This window comes from Suncus etruscus, chromosome 5, assembly GCF_024139225.1.
Source record: "Suncus etruscus isolate mSunEtr1 chromosome 5, mSunEtr1.pri.cur, whole genome shotgun sequence".
Taxonomy (NCBI): Eukaryota; Metazoa; Chordata; class Mammalia; order Eulipotyphla; family Soricidae; genus Suncus; species Suncus etruscus.
Window position 1 is genome coordinate 79,398,984 of NC_064852.1, and position 26,807 is coordinate 79,425,790.

The 26,807-nt window shown below is 34.0% G+C and overlaps 1 protein-coding gene across 1 annotated transcript in view; it reads right to left on the reverse strand.

Moving 5' to 3' along the window:
• Nucleotides 1–26,807, reverse strand: part of IFIH1 (interferon induced with helicase C domain 1) — an 82,891-nt gene that overhangs the window by 19,629 nt on the left and 36,455 nt on the right. The window contains exons 3-9 of the mRNA XM_049773365.1: nucleotides 25,059–25,163; nucleotides 19,152–19,372; nucleotides 11,927–12,137; nucleotides 10,431–10,648; nucleotides 8,651–8,767; nucleotides 6,840–6,963; nucleotides 3,958–4,221 (exon numbers count right to left, since the gene is read on the reverse strand). Of these exons, the coding sequence (XP_049629322.1) occupies nucleotides 3,958–4,221; nucleotides 6,840–6,963; nucleotides 8,651–8,767; nucleotides 10,431–10,648; nucleotides 11,927–12,137; nucleotides 19,152–19,372; nucleotides 25,059–25,163 (1,260 nt within the window). The remainder of the gene's footprint in view (nucleotides 1–3,957; nucleotides 4,222–6,839; nucleotides 6,964–8,650; nucleotides 8,768–10,430; nucleotides 10,649–11,926; nucleotides 12,138–19,151; nucleotides 19,373–25,058; nucleotides 25,164–26,807) is intronic.

A 26,807-nucleotide genomic window follows, 5' to 3' on the forward strand; every position in this document is an offset into this window, starting at 1 on the left:
CAGACTGAAACCCAACAAGAATATACTAGACCTGAGGAGAGAAATGGAAGTAAGAGGCCTAGTAGATATATACAGGACACTCCACCCCCAGAGGCCTGGATACACATTTTTCTCTAATGTACATGGGACATTCTCTAGGATAGACTACATGTTAGCACACAAAACATATCTCCATAATATCAAGAGGATAGAAATTTTGCAGGCTGCCTTTGCTGACCACAAAGCCCTGAAATTATATATAAACTACAAAGGGACACAGAAGAAAAATTTTAACACCTGGAAGTTAAATAGCCTCATACTGAATAATCAGTGGGTCCGAGATGAAATCAAAGAGGAAATCAAAACCTTCCTGAAAACAAATGACAATGGAGAAACAATTTATCAGAACCTATGGGACACAGCAAAAGCAGTACTGAGAGGAAAATTTATAGCTTTGCAAGCACACATCAGGAAAGAAGAAGGGGCATACCTGAATAGCTTAATGACGCAGCTCATAGAATTAGAAAGTGCTCAACAAAAGGATCCAAAAATAGGGAGGCAGAAGGAAATAACAAAGCTGAGAGCAGAAATCAATGAAGTGGAAACCAGAAAAACCATCCAAAAGATCAACGAAAGCAGAAGTTGGTTCTTTGAAAAAATAAACAAGATTGATAGACCACTGGCAAAACTAACAAAGAAAGAAAGAGAGAGAAACTTGATAACTCGTATTAGGAATGAAAAAGGAGAGATCACTACTGATATGGTAGAGATTCAAAGGGTAATCAGAAACTACTTTGAGAAACTCTATGCCACTAAAAATGAAAACCTGGCAGAAATGGATAAATTTTTAGAATCTTATAATCTTCCACGATTGAATGAAGAGGATGTAGCATATCTAAACACACCCATTACTATTGAGGAAATTAAGAAAGTAATCAAATGTCTGCCCAAAAACAAAAGCCCAGGCCCAGATGGATTTACTAATGAATTCTTTCAAACCTTTCAAGAGGAACTACTACCAATCCTGGCAAGACTCTTTCATGAAATTGAAAAAACAGGAAAACTTCCAAATAGCTTTTATGAAGCCAACATTACCTTGATACCTAAACCAGACAGAGATGCTATGAAAAAAGAAAATTACAGACCAATATCGCTGATGAATGCAGATGCAAAGATCTTCAACAAAATCCTGGCAAATAGGATTCAATGCCTCATTAAGAAGATCATCCACTACGATCAAGTAGGTTTCATTCCAGGAATACAAGGCTGGTTTAACATCCATAAATCTATCAACATAATACACAACATCAACAGCAAGAAAAATAAAAATCACATGATCATATCAATCGACGCAGAGAAAGCATTTGACAAGGTCCAACACCCATTTTTGATCAAAACTCTCAGCAAGATGGGAATGGAGGGAACCTTTCTCAATATAGTTAAAGCCATCTACCACAAGCCAGAGGCAAATATTGTCCTCAATGGAGAAAAACTGAAAGCCTTTCCTCTAAATTCTGGCACAAGACAAGGCTGTCCTCTCTCACCACTCCTATTCAACATAGCACTGGAAGTACTCGCTATAGCGATTAGGCAAGAAAAGGATATCAAGGGAATCCAGATAGGAAAGGAAGAAGTCAAGCTCTCACTGTTTGCAGATGACATGATACTCTACTTAGAAAACCCCAAAGACTCTATCAAAAAGCTTCTAGAAACAATAGACTCATATAGCAAGGTGGCAGGCTACAAAATTAACACACAAAAATCAATGGCCTTCCTATACACCAATACTAATAAGGAAGAAATGGACATTAAGAAAACAACTCCATTCACTATAGTGTCACACAAACTCAAATATCTTGGAATCAACTTGACTAAAAATGTGAAGGACCTATACAAGGAAAACTATAAAACTCTGCTCCAAGAAATAAGAGAGGACACGCGGAAATGGAAGCATATACCCTGCTCATGGATTGGCAGGATTAACATCATTAAAATGGCAATACTCCCCAAAGCACTGTACAGATTTAATGCGATCCCCCTAAAGATACCCATGACATTCTTCAAAGAAGTGGACCAGGCACTTTTGAAATTTATTTGGAACAATAAACACCCTCGAATAGCTAAAGCAATCATTGGGAAAAAGAATATGGGAGGAATTACTTTCCCCAACTTTAAACTTTACTACAAAGCAATAGTTATCAAAACAGCATGGTATTGGAATAAAGACAGGCCCTCAGATCAGTGGAATAAGCTTGAATACTCAGAGAATGTTCCCCAGACATACAATCATCTAATTTTTGATAAAGGAGCAAAAAATCCTAAATGGAACAAAGAAAGCCTCTTCAACAAGTGGTGTTGGCAAAACTGGGTAGCCACTTGCAAAAAATTGAACTTAGACCCCCAGCTAACATCATGTACGAAGGTAAAATCCAAATGGATTAAAGACCTCGATATCAGCCCCAAAACCATAAGTTATATAGAACAATACGTAGGTAAAACACTCCAGGACATTGAGGCTAAAGGCATCTTCAAGGAAGAAACTGCACTCTCCAAGCAAGTGAAAGCAGAAATTAACAGATGGGAATATATTAAGCTGAGAAGCTTCTGCACCTCAAAGGAAATAGTGCCCAAGATACAAGAGCCACCCACTGAGTGGGAGAAACTATTCACCCAATACCCATCAGATAAGGGGCTAATCTCCAAAATATATAAGGCACTGACAGAACTTTACAAGAAAAAAACATCTAATCCCATCAAAAAATGGGGAGAAGAAATGAACAGACACTTTGACAAAGAAGAAATACAGATGGCCAAAAGACACATGAAAAAGTGCTCCACATCACTAATCATCAGGGAGATGCAAATCAAAACAACGATGAGATACCACCTCACACCCCAGAGAATGGCACACATCACAAAGAATGAGAATAAACAGTGTTGGCGGGGATGTGGGGAGAAAGGAACTCTTATCCACTGCTGGTGGGAATGCCGTCTAGTTCAACCTTTATGGAAAGCGATATGGAGATTCCTCCAAAAACTGGAAATCGAGCTCCCATACGATCCAGCTATACCACTCCTAGGAATATACCCTAGGAACACAAAAATACAATACAAAAACCCCTTCATTATACCTATATTCATTGCAGCTCTATTTACCATAGCAAGACTCTGGAAACAACCAAGATGCCCTTCCACAGACGAATGGCTAAAGAAACTGTGGTACATATACACAATGGAATATTATGCAGCTGTCAGGAGAGATGAAGTCATGAAATTTTCCTATACATGGATGTACACGGAATCTATTATGCTGAGTGAAATAAGTCAGAGAGAGAGAGAAAAACGCAGAATGGTCTCACACATTTATGGGTTTTAAGAAAAATGAAAGACATTCTTGCAATAATAACTTTCAGACACAAAAGAGAAAAGAGCTGGAAGTTCCAGCTCACCTCAGGAAGCTCATCACAAAGAGTGATGAGTTTAGTTGGATAAATAACTACATTTTGAACTGTCCTAATAATGAGAATGTATGAGGGAAATTGAGAACCTGTTTAGAGTACAGGCGGGGGTCGGGTGGGGAGGAGGGAGACTTGAGACATTGGTGATGGGAATAAAAAAAAAAAAAAAAGAAAAAAGAAAAAAAAATATAAAAAAAAAAAAAAGAAATAACTTCAATTAAGTTACATTTCTTCTGTCAAAGGATCAGAGCTAGCACAGTGGGTAGAGCATTTGCCCTATAAGTGGCCACCATGGGTTCAATTTCTGGCATAACATATCCTAGACATCCACCTAGCCTGGCAGGAATAATTTCTGAGCACAGAACCAGTAGTGACCCCTGAGTGCTGCTGGGTGTGGTCCAAAAAATAAAAACAAACAAAAAATATATTCTAAGAAAAACTCTTGGAGAGCTTTTGAGAACAGGTTCAAATTAAAGAGTTATAAGATGGGACCATCAATAAGCATTACACTTATTCTTACCAAAAAATAAAGTCATGAGAAATATATCTGCCTCATCCAGTATCAAAGGTTTCTTTTGATAATCCTCATTTCCATCAACATCATTGTCACTGTCACTATAATCCTCTTGAGCTGCACTCTTCTTTCTTTTCTCATCATTATAGAAAGTTTCAAGGTGATTATATGCATCAATCATTCTGATTGTATCATTAATTTGTAGGGCCTCATTGTACTTTCTCAAATGTTCTGCACAAACACGTTTCTTGCGATTTCCTTCTTTTGCAGCTACAAAATAAGAGAAGACATATTCTTAGCTGGCCACATAACTGAAGTTAAAGTCAGTGGGAAGCAAGGAAAAAGGAATAGACATTAAGGATCCTACTGTGAAAGAATATTGACAATTTGGTGGTATTTTGTAGTAACAATATGTCCTTAAAACACAAATATTGGGGCCAGAGAAATAGCAAGGAAGTAAGTCATTTGCCTTGCATGCAGAAGGTCAATGTTTCTAAACCCGGCATCCTAAATAGTACCCCAAGCCTGCCAGGAGTGATTTCTGAGCAGAGAGCCAGGAGTAACCCCTGAGCTCTGCCAGGTATGACCCAAAAACAAACAGACAAACAAACAAAAACCAACAATTTTTACCCTCTTGTAAATCAATCATACTTCAATAAACTAAAACATATATATGTATATATATTTAGTATCAAAATAAGGGACTTGAGATATATCACCGGGTTAAGGAACTTGTCTTATGAGGCTGAACCAGTTGCATTTCCAGTATCACATATGATCCCTTGTGCATAATAGGAATTGTCCTAAATACCACCAAGAGTGGTTTCAAAATCCCCAAATAAAAATTATATGTAGTATAAATAATCCAACACAGTTACTAAAATATGATGTAAGTTGAAAATGTTTATAGTATTGATTCTAGATAGACTATGTCTTGATTTTTTTTTAAGGAGTAAGGGTAGTGATGAGCCACATGCAGTTTCTTGGGACTCTTGCTGACTGTTCTCGGGGGTTACTGTTAGGGATACTGGGTACTAAGGCCAGGCTGACTACATACAAGGCAAGTGCCTTAATCTCTATATAATCTCTCTGCCCATGTTTTTGTTTTTGTTTTTGGTGTATGGGTCACACTCAGCGGTGCTCAGGGGTTATTCCTGGCTCTATGCTCAGAAATCACTCCTGGCAGACTTGGGGAACCAAATGGGATGCTGGGAATCAAGCCCAAGTCCGCCCTGGGTCAGCTGTGTGCAAGGCAAACACCCTACCACTGTACTATCTCTCTGGCTGACTCTTGGCCCATGTTTTTTTTTTAATTGAGGTTCAAGTCATGCTGTGGACTCTGAAAAGGGAAAGACTTTTTAGTTCCTAGATTTCTGCTTATATTCTATCATTGAGCACACGCATGAACTATTCTATATTGAGAAGCAGAAGAATAACATAAAAAGCACAGTGAGGGAATTAGAGAGAAAGTATAGCATTTCAAGAGCCTATCTTGTACATAGTCTAAACAAGTTAGATTCCTAACACCCTACTTAGTCCCTTGAGTCTACCAGGAGTGATCTCTGAGTACAATCAGGAATAAGCCCTGAGTTCTGCCAGATGTGGCCTGAAAAAAACTGAAATAAAATAGACATAAAATGAAATGATAAAAAGAAAAGCACACATTGGGAATTTGCCTTTGGGAACAGAAGAGTTAATATTTATACTGATAGGGCCCGGAGAGATAGCACAGTGGTGTTTGCCTTGCAAGCAGCTGATCCAGGACCTAAGGTGGTTGGTTCAAATCCCGGTGTCCCATATGGTCCCCCCGTGCCTGCCAGGAGCTATTTCTGAGCAGACAGCCAGGAGTAACCCCTGAGCACCGCCGGGTGTGGCCCAAAAACCAAAAAAAGAAAAAAAAATTATACTGATATATGATAAGTGAAAGACTAAAGACAAGAAAAAGCGTTAATAAAATGCTGTCTCCTTAATAAATTGGCACTTGTATAACCTTATATTTTACCACAAACATCACATTTATACATTTACTTTTAGTTTTCTTGAGAATATGTAATATAGTCATCAAATTTCCTGGCATAGATAGCACCCCAAAATCTTAATTCAAATGGGCATTATGTACATTGTGTTCATTGATGCTCTTAGCATAAAACCCCAAAATATAGAAACAACTCAAATGCCCAACTTTAGATGAATTGATTAAGAAGCTGTGTGTGGGGCCAGAGAGCATGGAGGTAAGGCGTTTGCCTTTTATGCAGAAGATCGGTGGTCCGAATCCCGGCATCCCATATGGTCCCTTGAACCTGCTGGGAGCAATTTCTGAGCATAGAGCCAGGAGTAAGCCCTGAGCAGTGCCGGGTGTGACCCAAAAACCAAAAAAAAAAAAAAAAAAAGAAAAAAGAAAAAAGAAAAAAAAGAAGCTGTGTGTATAAACATGTATATGTATATATATATATATATATATATATATACACACACACACACACACACACATAAAGGAATACTACAGAGCTCTAAAAACATGTAATTTATAGTAACATGCATAGAACTAGAAGATATCATACTTAGTGAAGTTAGAAAAATAGATATAGAATTATTTCTCTCATCAATGGGACTTAAAGATACATAGCCAAGTAACAAAATGGGGAAAAAAAAAACAGAATAGAACTGATCAACTCAAATGAATTACGGGGCACTGAAATTAGGGTGTGGTTACTTGAAGAAGGGAGCTAGATATACTGGTGACAAATGTGGTGTTAGAAATATGTGCCTGAGAGCCATCATTAACAGTATTACAGACCATAGAACCTCAGTTAATAAAATTAAATAAATATTGGAAAAATAAATTATGAATAACATGGGACAAACTGTTAAGTCAAAACTAAGTTTACCTTTTTTTTCCATTTTAATGGCCCATTGTTCATAAGGTTGAGTTCCAAATTCATGCATTGGAATCATTTGGCAAAATGTCTGAATTCTTGTCATTATTTCTGTAAGTTTAACTTTAAATAGATCCTAAAAAAAATTACATTTATTATCACATGTTTATATTTTTAAAGAAAGAGCAATATCTTTGCTAAAAGATCTATCAGTGTTATAATAGATTATTTAGAATCTTTGTATAAACAATAACAAATTAATCTAGGGTCAAATCTCTGCATTTATATACTTACTTTTAGTTTTCTTCTTTCTACCCCCCATGCTACATCCATACCAACAACATGTACCACCTTATTTACAACTTAAATATTTTATAGAGTTCAAGGTGATAAATTAAAGGGCTACAATGAATGTTTTGCATGTGGCAAGCCTGGGTTTGATACTCAGTACTGAAGAGTCTCCAAATACTGTTAAGATTGCCTCCTGAGAACCAAGCTAGGAGTACACCACCAGTGGCACCTAAAATGATTCCCAAAATAAAATAAATTTATAACAACAAAATTAATAAATATCAATCCTAAATGTCAATAAAAAGCATATGTATATGTATATACATAGGTCTTTTACTTTTACTTCAAAATCACTCTTGCAAATAATGTTTAGCAAAGCATCTTCACCTCTTAGCAAATCATATTCATCTTAGGGGACAAAGAGTAAATGAACAAAATGATACAATTTTTTAATAATTTTATTCATAGTTACTTGGGCAGTCAGATGATCCATATTTACTAGCACTTGATAGGCAAAATACTTTTGTGGGAAATTTTGATCTACAAAAAAGTGAATTTTATTTGCAAAACGTGGATCTGATTTGATAAAAGATGACTCTGATTTACAAAAGGGTGAAATTGGAGAATAAAACCTGTGTGTGATGTCACAATAATTTGTTACAATAAGGACCATGGCTCAGCTCAGACCATTCTGAACCAAAATAAAGTTCAGAATCAGTCATAACCTATTTTTGGTGCTAGAAGTATTAGGATAGTAGTTTTCCTCACAGGATTGTCTTGGTTGGCAAAAGGAGGCTACTGAGTTGCTGAAAGTATTTAATGTATAACTGTATATTTCACCTAAAGAGCAATGCTCAATTTACAAAAATTCAGCAATCAGCATTTATAATTTAGCATTTATAAGCATGTCCTTTTTTCTGTATGAGTGTTATTCTTTTGTCATTTAAGTTTACCAAACCCTAAGTAAGTTATAATATAAAATGACAAATTCTTAAAATAAAAGCATCTGAAAACATTACAGGTTTTTTTTTAATAATTATGAGTTGGAGAATACTTAAAATGTTGAATAAAACTGAATTAATCATAAATTGGGAAAGAAATAAACATTTAACTATGCTAGTTCAGATAAAAGGAACAGTTTTCTTAGGATTAAAAGAACACTGGCCTATGGAGATAGGTCACTAGCATTTCACTAATGCTTATCACATTTCAAATACAGCACTATTATGTATGTTTCGTAACAGTTAATACTAATATATTTGTGAATTTTTTATATAAATTCACATATTATCAGCAACATATAGCTAAAAAATTTACCATATTTTAAAATTTACAGAAGAAACTATTGATAGAATTGGTGATAATGTATAAAAGAACCTTCAAGGTTTTTTATTTTTTTATTTTATTTATTATTTATTGATTTTGGACCACACCTAGCTATTCTCAGGGTTTACTCCTAGCTCTAAGCTGAAAGATCACTTCTGGTGGGGTTTGGGGGAACATAAATGAAATATTAAATTTTAAGCACATACTTCTCTCGTATCATCTGCTATTACCACCTTTTTATACGGTTCCTTTATTTGGTCTTTGAGCTGATCAATATTGTTTTTCACAGTTTTAATAGTAAATGCATCAAGATTGGCACAGATCTGAAAAAGAGAATATTTTTATATTAAGATAGTAAATTTTCGGGGCCAGTGCAATAGCGCAGAGGTAAGGTGTTTGCCTTGCTTTCGGCTGACCCAAGATGGACCTGGGTTCTATCCCCAGCGTCCCATATGGTCTGAATGCATAGCCAGGAGTGATTTTTGAGCGCTAACCCAGGAGTGACCCCTGAGTGTCACCGTGTGTGACCCAAAAAACAAACAACAAAAACCTATCCCCCAAAAGTAATTTTTCTCTTGTGATTGATTAAATATAATTGTTTTTATGTATGGAATGGCATTGCTGGTTAAATATAACATTTTAGCATTACTTTAATGTGGAACTGATTAAACTATAATACTTATTCTTATGTAGATAAATGAAGCTTTGAAGTACAGTTAGTAATTAATTATAAAAAGCATATTTATTTTAATATTTTACTTTGATTTCATACTTATTTGGGGGGGCACACCCGATGATGCTCAGGGGTTACTCCTGGCTAAGCGCTCAAAAATCACTCCTGGCTTGGGGGAACCATATGGGACGACGGTGGATCTAATTGCAGTCAGTCCTAGGTGAGTCACGTGCAAGGCAAACGCACCATCGCTCTGGCCCCTATTTTAACTTTTTAAATTTAACTTTTCAGCTAGAAAATCTGACATGACTTGAGAGAAAATTTGTTTAGGAAGCAAAGAATATTTGTGAGATATTGTATTTATTCAATAATATCACCACACATTTTTGATATAAAAATACTGGACAAGATAAGAAATACCTGAAGCCCTTGTCCTTGGATCTAGATTGCAGCCAGTCCATTCTCTTAGTAATAATTTATATAGTGGAACATTTAACTTTAGATCTGTCAACTCTACATGATTGTAATGAAATCAAATAAAGTATATAAAATTTTAAATAAAAACTCAATTTTTGATGTCTACATATTTCTTGGGTTTTGTAGAATTCACTTGACACTTGAGGTCAACAGTACTATATTATATATTGCTACCATATGGGGGCAAAAAATACCATGTAGGGGCCGGTGCGGTGACACAGCAGTAGGGCGTTTGCCTTGCATGCGTCTGACCTAGGACTGACAGAGTTTCAATCCCCCAGCATCACCGGAGATGCTCAGGGGTTACTCCTGGCTATGTGATCAGAAGTTGCTCCTGGCTTGGGGACTATATGGGACGCCGGAGGATCGAACCACAGTTCGTCCTAGGCTAGCTCTGGCAAGGCAGACCCCTTACCACTTTGTGCCACCGCTCCAGCCCCTATATATAATTTTTGATCCCATAAAATATGATCATTAAAAACTTTTAAACTATTTTCTAGATCAAATAATCAGTAAATTATTAATAGGAGTATAGTATTATAGGAAGGCATTTCATTATTAGAACTTTTCTTAATTATATCACCTCTCTATCCAATTTGTAAAACACTCTATTCTTTATTTTTATTAAGGCATATTATCTTTTTGAAGAAAATAAGTAATTTTTTGTAGACTATTGAGTAAATTTACTAAAACAAGTAGAATCTCACCTAAGATGATCATGTAACACCTTTCATAAACTCAGCGGTCCTTGGATCTAACCTTACTTAAAGAATACTGGCGTTCACTTTAGCGTTAGATTTTTGTTGTTGTTGTTTTATCACTTAATTAAGACTTACTTTTAAAATGTGTTCTTCAGCTTTGGCTTGCTTTGTGGCTCCTCCAACACCAGGGGAGGCTGTTAGTCCTAATATTTGAGGCAGAGGAATTATTGGCTTGTTTTCTTTCTTGAGTTTATTGTTTTTCATCTTCTGCATTAAATAACGCCTCATGATATTATTGTAGACTGCTTCTTTATTTGTGTGATGGCATTCATCAATGATGATAAGGGAAAAGTCTTAAAAGAAAATGTAAATAGTTTATTTAATAATATGACCAAATTGTCCAAACAGTGAGAAACTTACTATTCAGCTAGCATTGCTTCACCAGTGTCTTTTCTTGGGTAGAATACTGAAACAATAATTTTTCTTTTTCTTTTTTTTCCTCTTTGTATTTTTCTGTGGTACTAGGAATTGAACACAGGCTTTGTGTATACAAGGTGTATGCTTTACCACTGAGCCATATCTCTCACTGTCATTTTCAAGGGGGAAATATCACGATACTAGTCACTTTACATGCAGAAGTTTATTTATATTAATGATCCCACTCTCCCTATTAGATAATAACTAATTAGACAATATCTAATATAAATTGTTGAAAGTTTATAGAGCTATAAAGTTAAAATAGAATTAAAAGATGCAATTCAAACCTTAACATTCTCCAAAAAGTTCTCAGGTTTATTGACCAGCTCTTTAATTTTCAGTTGGTAAATTAATTTTTATTATTTCAGATGAAAACACACTATTTAAAGATTTGCCTTATTTAATGTTTCATTTAAATTTATCCTTATATATGTAAAAATCTGTGCCCTTGCCTTCTCTTCTATTCTCCATAAAATAAAAATGGGTCACTCTTAAGTAATAACTTTGCCTGCTTGCAGTGGTTCAGTGCTAAGCCCCAAGGATGAAGAGCTGTGGAGACCAAGAACTTCTAAGGTCACCCTAGCAGTTCTAAGAAGTTTACATGATAAGGGAATCAAATACTTGCTATGTATGTAATTTAACCACTAAACTATTTCCTTTTCTCTGAGAGGACATTTTGTTTTCATTTTTTTGGGCAAAAAGGCTCATACATAGTGGTGGTGCTGGGCTCTGTGATCAGATGTCACTCAGTGGTGTTTGGAGTGGGTAAGTACACATGAAAAGCAATGTGGAAAACTGGGTCTGCTGCATGTAAACAGTTGCTCAACCTATAGAATTAATTTTAACTCAAAAGTAATATTTTTACTTTTCTTTGGCAAATTCATTAGCCTATAGAAATAATTTGTCAATACCTAAAAATAAGTAAATGGAAATCCAGTATGTGCTTCACTTGATATATTCACACAAAATAAATTATCTCTTTCAAAAGAGGTCTCAAGACAGGAGTATTTTAAGCCCAAGAATTTAAGACAATCTAAGATGCAAAGTTGAAGCAAAGTTCAGCAACAGTGAAGGAATTATTTAACTTATATTGTCTCATTACTATCACTGATATCACTAAGAAATCTGTTTCCAAAATAAACACTTTAACAAACCTGATAACAGAACACCATCATCTTCTCCTTTTTCTGCATTTAAAAGAGAGTTTTCAAGGATCTGAGCTGTACTGATAATTATATCACAGAATTTGACAACATTGGGAAATGATATTTTCAACTGAGAGTCACCACTTACTCTCTCAATAGCATAAAACTTCTTCAAAAATGGATTGAATTCTTTGCGGTAGAGCTGTTCCACTAAAGGTACCTTTAAAGATATGATTACAAGAGAAAAAAATTTGTTAAAGAAAAGAAATTAATGGCCAAAATACCTACTGTCAAGTATTATAATGAATGCTTACATCACCAATTAGTGACATCAGAACTTATCTGTCATTCAATCTATTCATTTATCAATAGTTCTCTTAAATCCATAACAAGTGTTGAAACTGCATATGGAATACAAAAATGTTTAAGATATAGCTGACAACTTCGAAGAACTTAGTCTTGACCGCTAAACCAAGTCAAACAAATGATTATCACTCAATGTTGTAACTCTCCCATAAAAATGCATATGGGGCTGGAGCAATAGCACAGCAATAGGGCATTTGCTTTGCACGAGAACAGACCTAGGCTTGATCTCTGCCTCAATATGGTCCCCTGAGTCAGGAGCGATTTCTGAGTGCATAGCTAGGAGTAACCTCTGAGGGTCACCACGTGTGGCCCCAAAACCAAAACAAACAAACAAACAAAAAATTGCATATGAAGTTGATCACTCTAGAGCAATAGTATTGTGGGTAGGATGCTTGTCTTGCACCTAGCCAACCTCGCTTAGATTAATGACACCCCATATAAACCCCAGAACCTGCCCAGAAAGATCCATGAGTGCCTAGCTAGGAATAATAAATGCTTGAGCATTTCCAGGTATAGCTCAAAAACAAAATACAAACAAATACCTGTACAAAGTGACAGCAAAGAGAAAGAAAAGCTTACAAGGAATTTGAAACTTTTAGTCCAGGGATCAGTGAAAAAAATAATTAAAACTAAGGCTGTGTAAGAAAAAATTCAGAATTGTAAAGTAATTCCTAGATGTAAAAGACTGAATACTAAGTAGAGTAGTTATAATTAAATAGAATAGTTCACAGAATTCTGGTAAATTATGTGGCAGAATTAATCTCTATCTGTATTTTGTTTGGAATCAAGTCAAAGGGATTGAAGGGAGAAAAGAATCATAAGTAAAGAGATAAGATTTGCCTTGAAGGGACTTGAGATAAAAGAACAAATGTTCTGCTAAAAAGTCTCCTCAGATGACTGTGGCTATGCAGATTGTTTAGTCTAAAAAAAAAAAAGACATTCTAGGCCACAACTTTATACTATTATTTATCAGAATGAAAAAAATAATCTAAGAGTTAATGTGAGAGGGTAAAGGGCAAAAGAGAAAGCCATGAATTCTTTTTTAAAGTTGTTCTTCAATTTTGTTTTATTGAAATCATTATGATTTACCAAGTCCTTCATAGTTGGGTCTCTGACATACAATTAATCAGAGCCAATTCCACCACCAGAGTCCACCTCCCTCCACCAATGTTCCCCACTGATTCTCATACTACCCTCTCTGACCTTCAGCATGCCAGTCTAACAGGCCAATTTTAAGTTTAGATTGTTGAAGTTTGTGTCTCTTGATTCCATTGTTGTTGACTTTGACTTGGATATTTAGTTATGTCCTGTCTTTAATCTCAACAAATTCACCTGAGAGCACTTGATTCTGATCCTCATCCTTTGGTATATGTTTCTCCTCTTCTACTCAGTTTCTTTCCTTCTCCTTGCTATACTTGGGGCTAAGGTTTTTCAAGACAACTTCCATTTAGACCGTTGCATTTTTTTGTGAAGTTATTTTTAATAAGTAAATATCAATGTAAGTGATATTATTCTGTATTTATCCTTATTTTGGCATACTTCATTTAAAATAATATCCATGCTGCAGCAAATTTAATAATTTCAACATTTACAGCTATGTAGTATTCCATTGTCTGTATGTAACACATCTTCATGATCCACTCATCTATTGTTGGACGTCTAGTTGGTTGATTCCAAGTCTTGGCTATTGTACTGCATGCTGAATAGTGGTGTGCGTACATCCTTCAAAATAAATAATTTTCTGTTCTGGGGATAGCTATTCTAAAATAAGATTTCTGGGTCATGGTTCAATTTTGAGTTTACTGAGAACCCTCCATACTGTTTTCCATAGATTGGACTAGGCAGCATTCCCACCAGCAGTGGATATGAGTTCATTTCTCACCACATCCTTGCTAACAGATTGGTTTTTTTTAATATGTGTCATCCTCATTGGTGTAAGATGATAGCTCATTGTTAGCTTGATTTGGACTTCCTTAATAATAAGTGATGATGAGCATTTTTTTATGTGTCTTTGGATCATCTGATGGTATTCCTCAAAGAAGTGTCTGTTCATTTCCTATCCCCATTTACTAATTTTTTTTTTAGGTTTTGTGGAGTTAACTTTTGTGAGTACTTTGTAGATCCTAGATATCAAACCTTTATCTGACTTGTTGAATGCAAAAATTTTCTCAGCTGTCTTATTTCTTTTGTTATACAAAAACTTTTTTAGTTTTATGTGGTCAATTTTATTCAGATTTGATGCTATAGCCCTTGCCATTGGCATCCTATCATAGAAAACTTCTTTGGGATCTAATTCTTGCAGCGTTTTGCCTATGTTTTCCTCATTGAATGTTATGGGGTAGGGTCTAATATTAAGGTTTTTAATTCACTTTGAATTTACTTTTGTGTAAGGTGTAAAATATGGATTGATCTTTAATTTCTTATACCCAGGTGTGCTCATGGTTTGCTCAGGTTCTGTGCTCAGGGATCACTCACTACTAGTATTGCTAAAAGGAGCCTAAGTGGTGTCTGGGATTTAAACTGGGGTCAGCTACATGCCTTAAGCCCTGTGCTATTCTTTTGTTCCTAATAGCCAAATTTTGTAGTGAAGGAATATAATATGAGAAGAAAAAAATTAATACTAGCTCCTTTTTTTAAAAAAAGTGAATTTTCTAATCTACCCTCCACAAAATCACTTGAAAAATTATATATATATATATATATATATATATATTCTTGAACTCACTCTAGAATTAATGAGTACAGGTTTTCCTTTTCACTGGAAGAATTTTAAAAGCTGCACTTTTATGAAGTTTTCAATGTAATGTTCTTTAAAATGTGAAATGGAAAGCTTTTCTTTTTCTTCGAGTTACAAGAGAGGGGAGATATATAATTAGGAAGAGAGAAAAATGTTTGGGGAAGAGAACAAGAAGTTAGTAGAACATGATGTAAGGAAAGACCACTATTTGATTAATGGATGACCTCAGACATCCAATTAAGTTACTTAATCATATTGGTCACCTAGACTTCTCTATTAGTTAAGATAAAAATACTTTTTTTTTTTTTTTTGGTTTTTGGGCCTCACCGGGTGATGCTCAGGGGTTACTCCTGGCTGTCTGCTCAGAAATAGCTCCTGGCAGGCACAGGGGACCATGTGGGACACCGGGACTCGAACCAACCACCTTTGGTCCTGGATCGGCTGCTTGCAAGGCAAACGCTGCTGTGCTATCTCTCCGGGCCCGATAAAAATACTTTTAACCCATGATAGAATGTTGTAAGAATTTAATGAAGCAAAAGTTTACTTATTAAAAGTACTCAGAAAATGTAAGTCATCTTTTTATTCTAAAAGGAATATAGTGCAAAATGAAGATTTTAGAGGAAAAGAGTTCAGATCTCAGCTCTGCTACTTATTGGCTAGATGATCATTGTCTGACTAGATAAAGACACAATGTTTCCTATCTAGCAATATAAAAATAATTATGGTTAATTCAAAGATTAGTTGATTGGTATTAGTGAGATAATGTGTAGCCCAAATATATTGGATTATAAAGACACACTCTATTTCTGGAAGTTTCTTGAAGACAGATCTGAATTCGGGCCGGCGAGGTGGCGCTTGAGGTAAGGTATCTGCCTTGCAAGCTCTAGTCAAGGAAAGATCACGACCGTGGTTCGATCCCCCATGTCCCAAATGGTCCCCGCCAAGCCAGGGGCAATTTCTGAGCGCTTAGCCAAGGAGTAACCCCTGAGCATCAAACGGGTGTGGCCCGAAAAAACAAAACAAAACAAAACAAAACTGAATTTGATTTGTCTTTTAAAAACCCTCAGGCTGCTGAGTGATTTAAGAATTGCAGTACTTTGGAGTTACCTAATTACCTGAGATTCTGCCCATAAAGTCAACCTCTTCCAGAAAAACACTATCTTCTGGTCAATGGCAGAATGAAAACAAGTTGCTGCTGGAAGTAGCAGTAAATGCTGGTACTCACTCTGGGTGGCATTGACTTCATACTGAAGGACACAGAGAAAGCCAGATGCAAGGCTGACATGGTTAATTGAGAGGTGTGTGGTCCTTTTGGAGCCTTTTCCTGAGATGTGACAGAGTGCCTGCCAAGACTAATCAAACCCAACTGCTACCCACTTCTGCTGAATCAGATGCTATAACATAGCATCTGAAGAAACCTGGGATTTATCTCTCTTGATGTTGAAGCCCGAGATAGGAAACAGAAAGTCTGGGAACACAGGTGGTGTTTTCATTTTTTTCCTGCATTTGAAGGCTATAACTTCAGAAAAGATGGAGTAAGGGAGAAAAGTAAATGGTGTTAGGGAACAAGATTTCTTTTTCCCTGCATCAAGGGTCATAATACCTGGCTTTTGGAGCAAATGCAAAATGCAGGTTATATGGGTCAGAAATGATGTATGAAAGAAACAAACTGAAATTATTGTAAATTCAAGGAAATGATATGATAAAGTAAATATTTATCACAAATATTGGAAAAAAATATTTCTAGTAATTTTTGGAGAAAAATAATAAGAAAGCAGATCAGGAATTTAAATATCCACAAACATGTTTGCAATCATGGTGCTTAAATAAAGATATTATTAAATGAATAAAAAATAAAATTGCCCACAAAACAATTGTGATTATAATTATCACAAATGACAGTCATTTAATACCTAGTCCATTTAAAACCTAAACACGAATAATAATGTAAATTTTTAAGACTCATACAGGTATAATGTGATGAAAGATTTGTGAAAATAATATACTTTCTGATATATATTCAATTAATATATATTTCAATATATAAATAATTTTAATTGAATTATTTATTGAATTGAATTGGATTCTAATTGAATTGAATTTTTTGATTTGTTGAATTTATTTAATAAATTTATTTTATTTACATGTTTATATATGAATATAAATTATTCAATAAACTAAATAAATCAATAAAGGTTGATTTATTATTCAATAAATTTATTGATTAAATTCAATTAATTATTCAAATATTATTGACATTTAAAGTGAATATTTAAATACGAGTTTGAAGGATTCTACTTCAATGTCCATCCTGAGTATGAATACTTAGGATATTGAAAGATCTGGATGTCATGTTATACAAATGACATTTAAAGGAACTGCGAATATTTATCTGACAAAAGAAAACATAATAATATAGGGTTGTTTATACTAATGTCTCATTGTGACAGGATGTCAGAGGCAAAATTATTGAGATGGAGAGTTATAAAAGTCAAGTTCTCTGGAAGGGTAGAGGATAAGGCAGAGTTTGAGGAAATGACATGATGTTCAAAGGTATGTTTAAGTGGTTGCCAATGGAGTAATTATATCCATTTTCTGAATCTAGTACTTAAGACCCTATTGGCTAGGTAAGGAAATTTTATTTCATTAGTTATAAATATAAGGAGAAGAGAGTAGGAAAAAGAAATACTTATGGAATCTTTCCAATTCTTAATTTAAACTTAAAAACTTAAAAACGTATTATTTCATTTTTTATGAAGCTAAGCTATTGTTCATTAGAAATAGATTAAATTCTAGATTTCTTTATTTGAAGGATAATATCCTCATAAAGAAATAATATGAAGAAATTATAATTTTTCACTATTATAACTTATATACAAAATCCTTTTCTAAAAATAATGTATACTTAAGTATTAAGTTTGAAGTTGGGGAAAGTAATGCCTCCCATATTCTTTTTCCCCATGATTGCTTTAGCTATTCGAGGGTGTTTATTGTTCCAAATGAATTTCAAAAGTGCTTTATCCACTTCTTTTAAGAATGTCATGGATATCTTTAGAGGGATCACATTAAATCTATACAATACTTTGGGGAGTATTGCCATTTTAATTATGTTAATCCTGACAATCCATGAGCAGGGTATGTGTTTCCATTTTCGTGTGTCCTCTCTTATTTCTTGGAGCAGAGTTTTACAGTGTCTTTGTATAGTTCCTTCACATCTTTAGTCAAGTTGACTTCAAGATATTTGAGTTTGTGTGGCTCTAATGTGAATGGGGTTGTTTTCTTAATGTCCATTTCTTTCCTATTATTATTGGTGTGTAGAAAGGGAATTGATTTTTGTGTGTTAATTTTGTAGCCTGCCACCTTGCTATTTGAGTCTATTGTTTCTGGAAGCTTTTTGGGAGAGTCTTTAGGGTTTTCTAAGTAGAGTATCATGTCAACTGCAAACAGTGAGAGCTTGACTTCTTCCACATGGAATGCCAGGATTTGAACCACCATCCTGCATGCAAGGCAAATGCCCTGCCTCATGCTATCTCTCTGGCCCCTTATACTAGTTGTTATCTTTAGCCAAGATAAAAAGACTGTAAAAGACGGGGCCGGGTAGGTGGCGCTGGAGGTAAGGTGTCTGCCTTGCAAGCGCTAGCCAAGGAAGGACCTCGGTTTGATCCCCCAGCGTCCCATATGGTCCACCCAAGCCAGGGGCGATTTCTGAGCACATAGCCAGGAGTAACCCCTGAGCGTCAAACGGGTGTGGCCCAAAAACCAAAAAAAAAAAAAAAGACTGTAAAAGACAACATTTGACTATATTACAGTGATGTTTGAACTTGTTCATGTTCCCAAGCATTGATAACTTAAATTAGTCCCCATCAACTTTAAGTAATACCTGGGTGAAAATAAGCTCTTTATATACATTTTAGCATTTGGAATTAAAATTCTAGCTTATGATAAAGTTCGCTAAAATATTATAAACAGATATTAGATATGACTAGAAAAGCAAATATTTAAAATAAAATAAATTAGCTATTTTGACACTTCTAGTATACTATATCTGTGTGATCCATTGTTACCTTGTGAACAAGAGTTTTAAGTCATTAAAATAAAAATAAACTATGTTATGATTTGTCATTTAAATACCTTATTGACAAGAACTATAACTTTCCCAGGTTCAGATGCTCTTTTCTTCTTGTCCAAGTGATCCTTGGCAATATAAACAGCTACTCTGGTTTTCCCACTCCCTGTAGGTAGGCATATAATTATATTCTTCCCCTCCAAAGCTGGCTCAGCAACTTCCATTTGGTAAGACCTGAGACAAAGTTCTGGCTCGGGGGATGCTCTTCCTTCTATATCTTCTTCATCTGATGGCAAATAAACAAAAGAAAAATTGAGCAACGGGCAAGAAAATAACGAAGGCTAGAAGCCTAAAATTGAACACAGGATTCTTGGTTATTTATACCTTTGTACTGCTATCTTAATGATTCTATTTTTTCTACCGATGACTATCAAGTCTCATTTGTATTTTGGGGATACAATTCATGTAATTTATCAGGTATATAGACTTGGGAAAATGGGTGCATCTGAGGAAGTGAATTAATATTATAGAGCTCTGGAAATTTTTTGGTTCTTGGATTATTTTTTTTTTCTAATGCCATACCCAGTGTTGCTGAGGCCTACTCAGCTCAGTGCTCAGGGATCACTTCTGGCTGAACTCAGAGAACCATAAAGGATACTGGGAATCAAACCCAGGTAGGCCAGGTGCAAGGCAGGAGTGCTACTCCTGTCCCCTGAATGAATTTTTCTTACAAAAAAGACTACTGCAACTACCCAAGAGTTCTTATAGTATCTGATTTTGTGTTTCTTCCTTGAATGCTGAAGTTTCAGTTTTCAACCCATCTACTGGCAAATCAAGAAAACTGAAATGTAAAATCATCATGTCCTCTCTTAAATTTATCTGACAATAAAATACCTCAATTTTTGCTATTTGAAACAACTAGCTTGAGCAAGACAATATTTAGGAAGTAGAAAGAACTTCTATACTAGCCTTTAAATAATAGATTTTCATTAAAACTGAAATGTAAAATCATTATGCCCTCTCTTAAATTTATCTGACAATAAAATACCTAAAACATACATATCTATAAGTATATATATATATATATATATATATGTGTGTGTGTGTGTGTGTGTGTGTGTGTGTGTGATTTTTGCCATTTGAAGCAACTAGCTTTAGCAGAACAATATTTAGGAAGTAGGAAAGAACTCCTATACTAGCCTTTAAATAATAAATTTTCATTAAAGATAAAAACTTCATTTTTTAAACTGAATTGTATCTAATTTTTCACTTAGCTTAGAATTTGTTCTTTCTTTCTTTTTTGGGGGGGTGGGGTCACACCTGGGAGCACTCAGGGGTTACTCCTGGCTCTGTGCTCAAAAGTCACTCTTGGCACACACAGGGGACCATATGGGATGCCGGGATTCGAACCACTGTCCTTCTGCATGCAAGGCAAACACTCTATCTCCATGCTATCACTCTGGTCCCCTAGAACTTGTTCTTTATTGTTTTCATTATAAGTATGTGTCAGTATGTTCATTTTTCTCTAGATTCAATGCACTATATAATACACATTTTTCAAATAACATTTCTAAACTTTCAAATAACGATAATAAAGTAAATATTAATATATGTTTATTTTATAAACATTCAACCAGTTATTAAAACTTGAGTTAAATATATTTTGTTTAAAAGTGAGCATATTAGTGCTCGCTTTGGCAGCACATATACTAGAAGTGAACATATTTATCAACATTAGCCAGAGAAAAATCTAAAACTTCATAACTTACATAATATAAAGCAAAATAAATATTGTGTCAATTTAAAAGCTCATCTTATGTTTTATGCAGTCACAAGAAAAGTGAAATGACAGCATTATCAGTATTTTACTGCACATGAATTTATTGTTCTTTCTCTTATCAAAGATTACAACAAATCTGAACTAACATAACACCATTAACTTTGAAAAAGTTGCTGATGATTCCATTTTAGAAACTGGATGATTCTATTTGACTAGGTTTTAACTTGTTGTGATAAGTACTATCTGAAAGGTAGGAAAAATTTATACCAAATACCACTTAGTAAGAGTCATCTACTAACATGTCAGGAAATTTGCCTTCTGTATGGATGAGTAAACAGATTCAACACATTTAGGCTATCATTTGCTCATCTGTTGATTCATTTATGTTTTCATTTAAAAGCTCATTCAAGAGCACCAACATTTGACAAAATACAAGTCTTTTTTTGCTGTTTGTTTTGAACTTTATAACAATTTAATTAATTCATCTTCTATTATATATTTATGTAAGTTCACATTTATTAAGAATATAAATATTTCTCTAAGTAAGTTTATTATCAAAATTCTAATAGAATACCATTATTATGTACATTTGGTCACTAAAATTTCCAAAAGAATTAGAATATTTGCAAACAAAGACTTACTTGAAATCTTTTAACACCAAGATCCTGGAGTTTAATTTTGCTAAATTGGTATTTGATCTAAGAAATTTGCTAAAATATATTAGCACATTCTTTTTGCTTAATTTTACTCTAGGTACATTTTTGCACATATATATAATTCAGCTTCCCATAATGGGGAATATGCCTTCCACTTGTAATTTAAATATAATTCAATTTAAATTAAATATAATTTTACCATTTGGTAAAAACATTTTTAAGAAAAAATATGTCAAGTCTTTGCTCAGGAATCTAAAACAGTGAAATATATAAACATTATTATCACTTATACATAGTAGATGCTTATTGGACTGATAAATTATAATATAAGTATAATAGTCAAATTTTAATTCAAAAACATAATCATAACATTTTAGTGTTACTCATCATGTACTCCTAATTTCTTCTGTAGTAAATACTTAGTAGGTATTTAGTGGGTATCTATTATAAGCCATATACTTCCAAAAATAGAATCTCTCCTCATCTTCAAAGATCTCAGTCAAGAGCATTATACTGTTGCCAAAAATATCAAGATGAATAAATAGCTCCGTATTCTTTCATATTTTCAAGACAAGTCTAGAAATTTGATGGGTATCCCCAAGTTGAAAAAAAGAAGCACAGAGTGAATTTGAAAAAATATTAGAGTTGGATTCATTATGAGAATAGCATCCAAAGTAAGAGATGGGTGATTGCTAAATATTCAGCCTGCATCTTGTCTTGTCAGATCCTTTGATATGAAGATGGAAAATCTATCCACAAGCAGTGAATATGTACTCTTCTTTGTCACCAGGAGAGATCTGGGCTGGTGTCAATGAGTTATGAGCCAGTTTTCTATATTGAATAAATGCTTGAAGTTTCATTTGTTGTTTATTTGTGTTTATTTTTTGAAGAAGCAAAATCAATTAAATGCTGTAATAAAATGGTATTTAAAAAATACACACGGTTTTAAATAACATTGTGTCCTTGCTCTGAAGGAAATATTTATTTCAGACCTTAAAATTATGCTACATAATATAAATGGTCAAAAAAAAAGCCCACCAAAATTTAATAGGGCTTAAATAATAACATTCTATTGAAACTACACCATGTGGCAAATTTCATTCTCACGTTGATTTTGACAGCTGAGTTATTCTTGGAGAGAAAAGGTCTGTCACTGCATGTGTTCGAAATCTACAAAATATTCCTTTACCTATACTATCTAACCACAGAAAAATACACCATTCCAGCTGGACAAATATTAATAGGAATTACCTTAAAATAGTAAGGAAACACTTTCTGCATAGCAGGCCAATATGCATTGCCAAAAAATATCACCACTTTGTTAGAGGTAGCATATCACTCAAATAATGAGAAACAGGAAAACAAAACAAAAAAGCCTGCCATATTACAATAGAATTTTAAAGTTCTAATGCATATTTAAGTATTTTCTACAACGGAACATCACTTCCAAGAAGGATTACAATGCTAAAGTTAGTGGTCTTCTCATCCATGATCCTGATGACACACTTTGGAGGTAGACAGAGGGCATTTGGAATAAAGTCTCTTTTATTTTATTTGTTTGTTTGTTTGTTTATTTATTTATTTTTGGGGCCACACCTGGTGACTCTCTGGGGTTACTCCTGGCTATGTGCTCAGAAATAGCTCCTGGCTTGGGGGACCATGTGGGACGCTGGGGGATTGAACCATGGTCCCTCCTAGACCAGACATGTGAAAGGCAAATGCCCTACCACTGCGACACTGCTCCGGGCCCTAAAGTCTCTTTTTATATCAACTTCAAAGATTAAAATACAAATCCCAAACATTGTAGTGCTTTCCAGTACTTGATTATGCATTTAGTAATTTGTAATTTATCTAAACCATTTTTAATTTATTTATATTTCATTATATATTCTGCACAGCAGTTCCTGTTTCCTGAGCACTGATCAATCTAGAACTTGAATAGCTACCTATGACTATGATTATGCTTGTCATGAGGTGCTTTTGCTTGCTTTTAAAAATATATTTTCTTTAGAAATTAATCTGTGTTCAGATGCTTTATGTTGTTCATGCAAAATAGAAGAGTGAAACTCAGTATTTAGATTTGCTAACAACTCAAAACAGATGAAATTCATCAATAGTATTTAATAGAATCATTAAATGTGTTTAGTAAGAGCAATAAACAAAATCATTACATAGAAATACCATAAACATGAATTGGGCCAGACCAGAAAGATAACTCAACAAGCTGAGCATATTTTGCACACAGTGAGTCAGGTCCAATCTCCTCTACCACACAGTCCTAGTAGCATCCAGGGGGCTTGTTCATCCCACACTTTCAAAAGAAAAACGAAAACCATAACATTGACAGAACTGAACATAAAATGTATTAATCCTTTCTACTTAAAGTTGTGACCCATATTTGGTGAACTGAGTTCTTCAAGCCCACAGTTCTGAAGGATTCCGGAGTTGTTTTTTATTATTAAAGAATAGTTAAATAAAAGAGGTAGCATGTTCTAATGCTGTGGGTTTGTAGAGCAGATTAACATCTTTATGTAAACATTTTTGTCCCTCTAAATCTAAGCTAATTTTATTTTTTCACAATGCAGAACACTTTGATTTTTGTAAAGTGTCTATACAGCAATCACAGAGCAAGTGAAGTATAAAATAAATTGTTTCTCAATTTACCAGTTATCCACTTCTTATTAGCCACCAATGTCTGCAACTTTTGTGTGTAATGTTTTACTTTAATTTATAAAGCATTAAATATAAAAAATAAATAAAAGTATTAACAGACATCCTAGGACCCACCATTTATTCTTAAAAGATAGTTCTTTAGTAATTGTGAAAACACGTGCATAGAAAGCAGAAAGATTTCACTTAGAGTCAGACTGATGAAAGTTAAGACTCTGACAACAGGAAGCAATGCTTAAGTGTAGATTTGGGAAGAGGCACTCTCACTTACTGCTGGTAGGTTATATAATCAATATGGAATAAAATTTTGGAAATACCTAGTCAAGTTCTTGTTTAGTCATAAAAATAGTTTTCAAACTCTACTCCAATGCCAGATATATTTATGCAAATTGGAACTCTTAACACTATGTATATTTGATAGCTTTTCATTTGATGAGGGACTCGTGTTTTCTGCAGTTATCTACAGAATTATACTTATCAATAATAGCTCCCTTTTAATTTTAATTATTTTTAAAAGGTAGAACTATGGAATAAAATACAACAAATTAATAGAGAATTTAAATGTAATCAAATTAATTGAAACATATCAATAAAATAGAAAACATAATTTTATGTAATAGTAACATATGCCAGACTAAAATGATAAGTACTGGATCAAAATTAGAGAGCTCGATTCTAGGACTTTTTTTTGTAAGTTTTACTTTTAAAGGAAGTGAATGGCAAAGTTCCAAAAGTACTTCAACTGTAGGAAAGAATTGCTTTAATTGCATAAATACATTAGGGAGGGTATGAACAGCCCCCATGCTTTCCACTATACGGCGTCTTATTTCACACTTTTTAAGGTTTACACAACAGTTAGGCAGTACCTGATTCACTTCCCATGGTGCCTGAATCACTGCCCATGTTGCTGTTATGTCCAAGACTTTCATCTAAGCAGCTGACACTTCCTTCTGCCAAACTTGTGTCTGATTCTGCAAAGGAAAACATTTTTAAATATTTTAAAAATATTTCTGAGAATAAACGAATTTTAACAGCACACCTCTACAGCACACAGTACATACAGTTCAATGCATGTGGGGAAGGCACAACCAGACAATTATGAATAAAAATAAGAGTTTCTGGCGAGCTACACATAAAACCTCTACTAAGGATGAGCAGCTGCTGGGGAGTGAATCAAAAATATATACCTACTTAAAGGACCATACACTAGTATGAGAGTCAATTGCACTTTTTCAATGATTTATGGCTTTTATCATAACTCTACATGCATTTTTGTCCCCCCATGATCTAAATTTGATGTCATTTATATAAAAATGTTAATAAAATTAGTGAATTATTTTACATAGAGTGGGATTAAATGTACAAAAAGTTAATAAAAACACATAGATACAATAAATGAAAATAGCAGTTGGTGAACAAACAACGCCATTAAAAATTAAATCTCCAATAAAAATTGCTCAAAATAATGTCATTAAAACCTGGCATTATTGGTCTACTAGAAGCTTATTGAAGACTAAAATGATTATTTTTAGTTAAATAAAATTTCCATCAAAGAGTTAGACTTTTAATAAGTGTGGTAAAGGCATACCCTTTTTTATTGATCCAAAATTTATAATTTCAATACTAGTATCAGTTCCCTTTGAAGCCCTTATATCCTTCAGGGAAAGCTTCCCTTTTAATAGTATTTTTCTAAAGAATTTTTTTGTTACCCATCAGTAAGAAGAATCACTGCTGAACTTACAAAAGTTTATAAAAAAGAGCTTCAGTATGGGAGTTAAAATGAGAAGATCTTTATAAATTTGCTTTTAATTTTATTTGAACTGAATTTTCTGTCAATTTACAAAAGTGGGGAGGGAATTAGTGGAGAAAAGTAGATGGGAGAGGTGTGAAACATTGTGAGCCTGAAACCCAATCATAAGTAACTTTAATTTCATGAAGGCGATATAAAAATGTAAAATTAAATAAAAAACAACTGCAATTTGCTCACATAATCTGACAGTATTCAAATTACTGTCACTAAAAAGATATTAGGTATAATAAATCTTAGCACTGCAACATAATTGCTGGCAGTTGTAAAATGAAATAAAATCAACTTTTTATATTACAAACATGAGTTTCCTTGAACAATATTCTTAAAATTATAATCGCTTTATACTATTTTACTTGTTAGATAAATGTTATTTTACAATAAAACTTTTCAAATTACCAAATAACTTATTGGCATAGCAATTTAAAAGAAGTCTATTTAAACTAAGTTATTTAAAACAGGTCTAAGGTTATAAATTTAGGAATAGAAATACCAATGGGGAAGGTTATATGTTCTATAAAATCTCTTTGAAAAGAGACAATATAAATGCACAACTACTTATAAAAGTATGCAGTTTTCAAAACACCATCATAATTAAGATTTTTCCATAACCTCAAAAGTCTCTTCAAGCCCCTTTGTTGATATTCTCTCCTGCTCTCATCTGATAGTCACTTATTAACTTTCTGCCCCTATGTTCTAATTTTTTCCATAATGTCTTATAACAGATTCATGTAATATGTACCCATCTTGTCTTAATCATTAAACTAGCACTATCTTGAGATACTCATATTGGTTTTTTTTTTTAAAC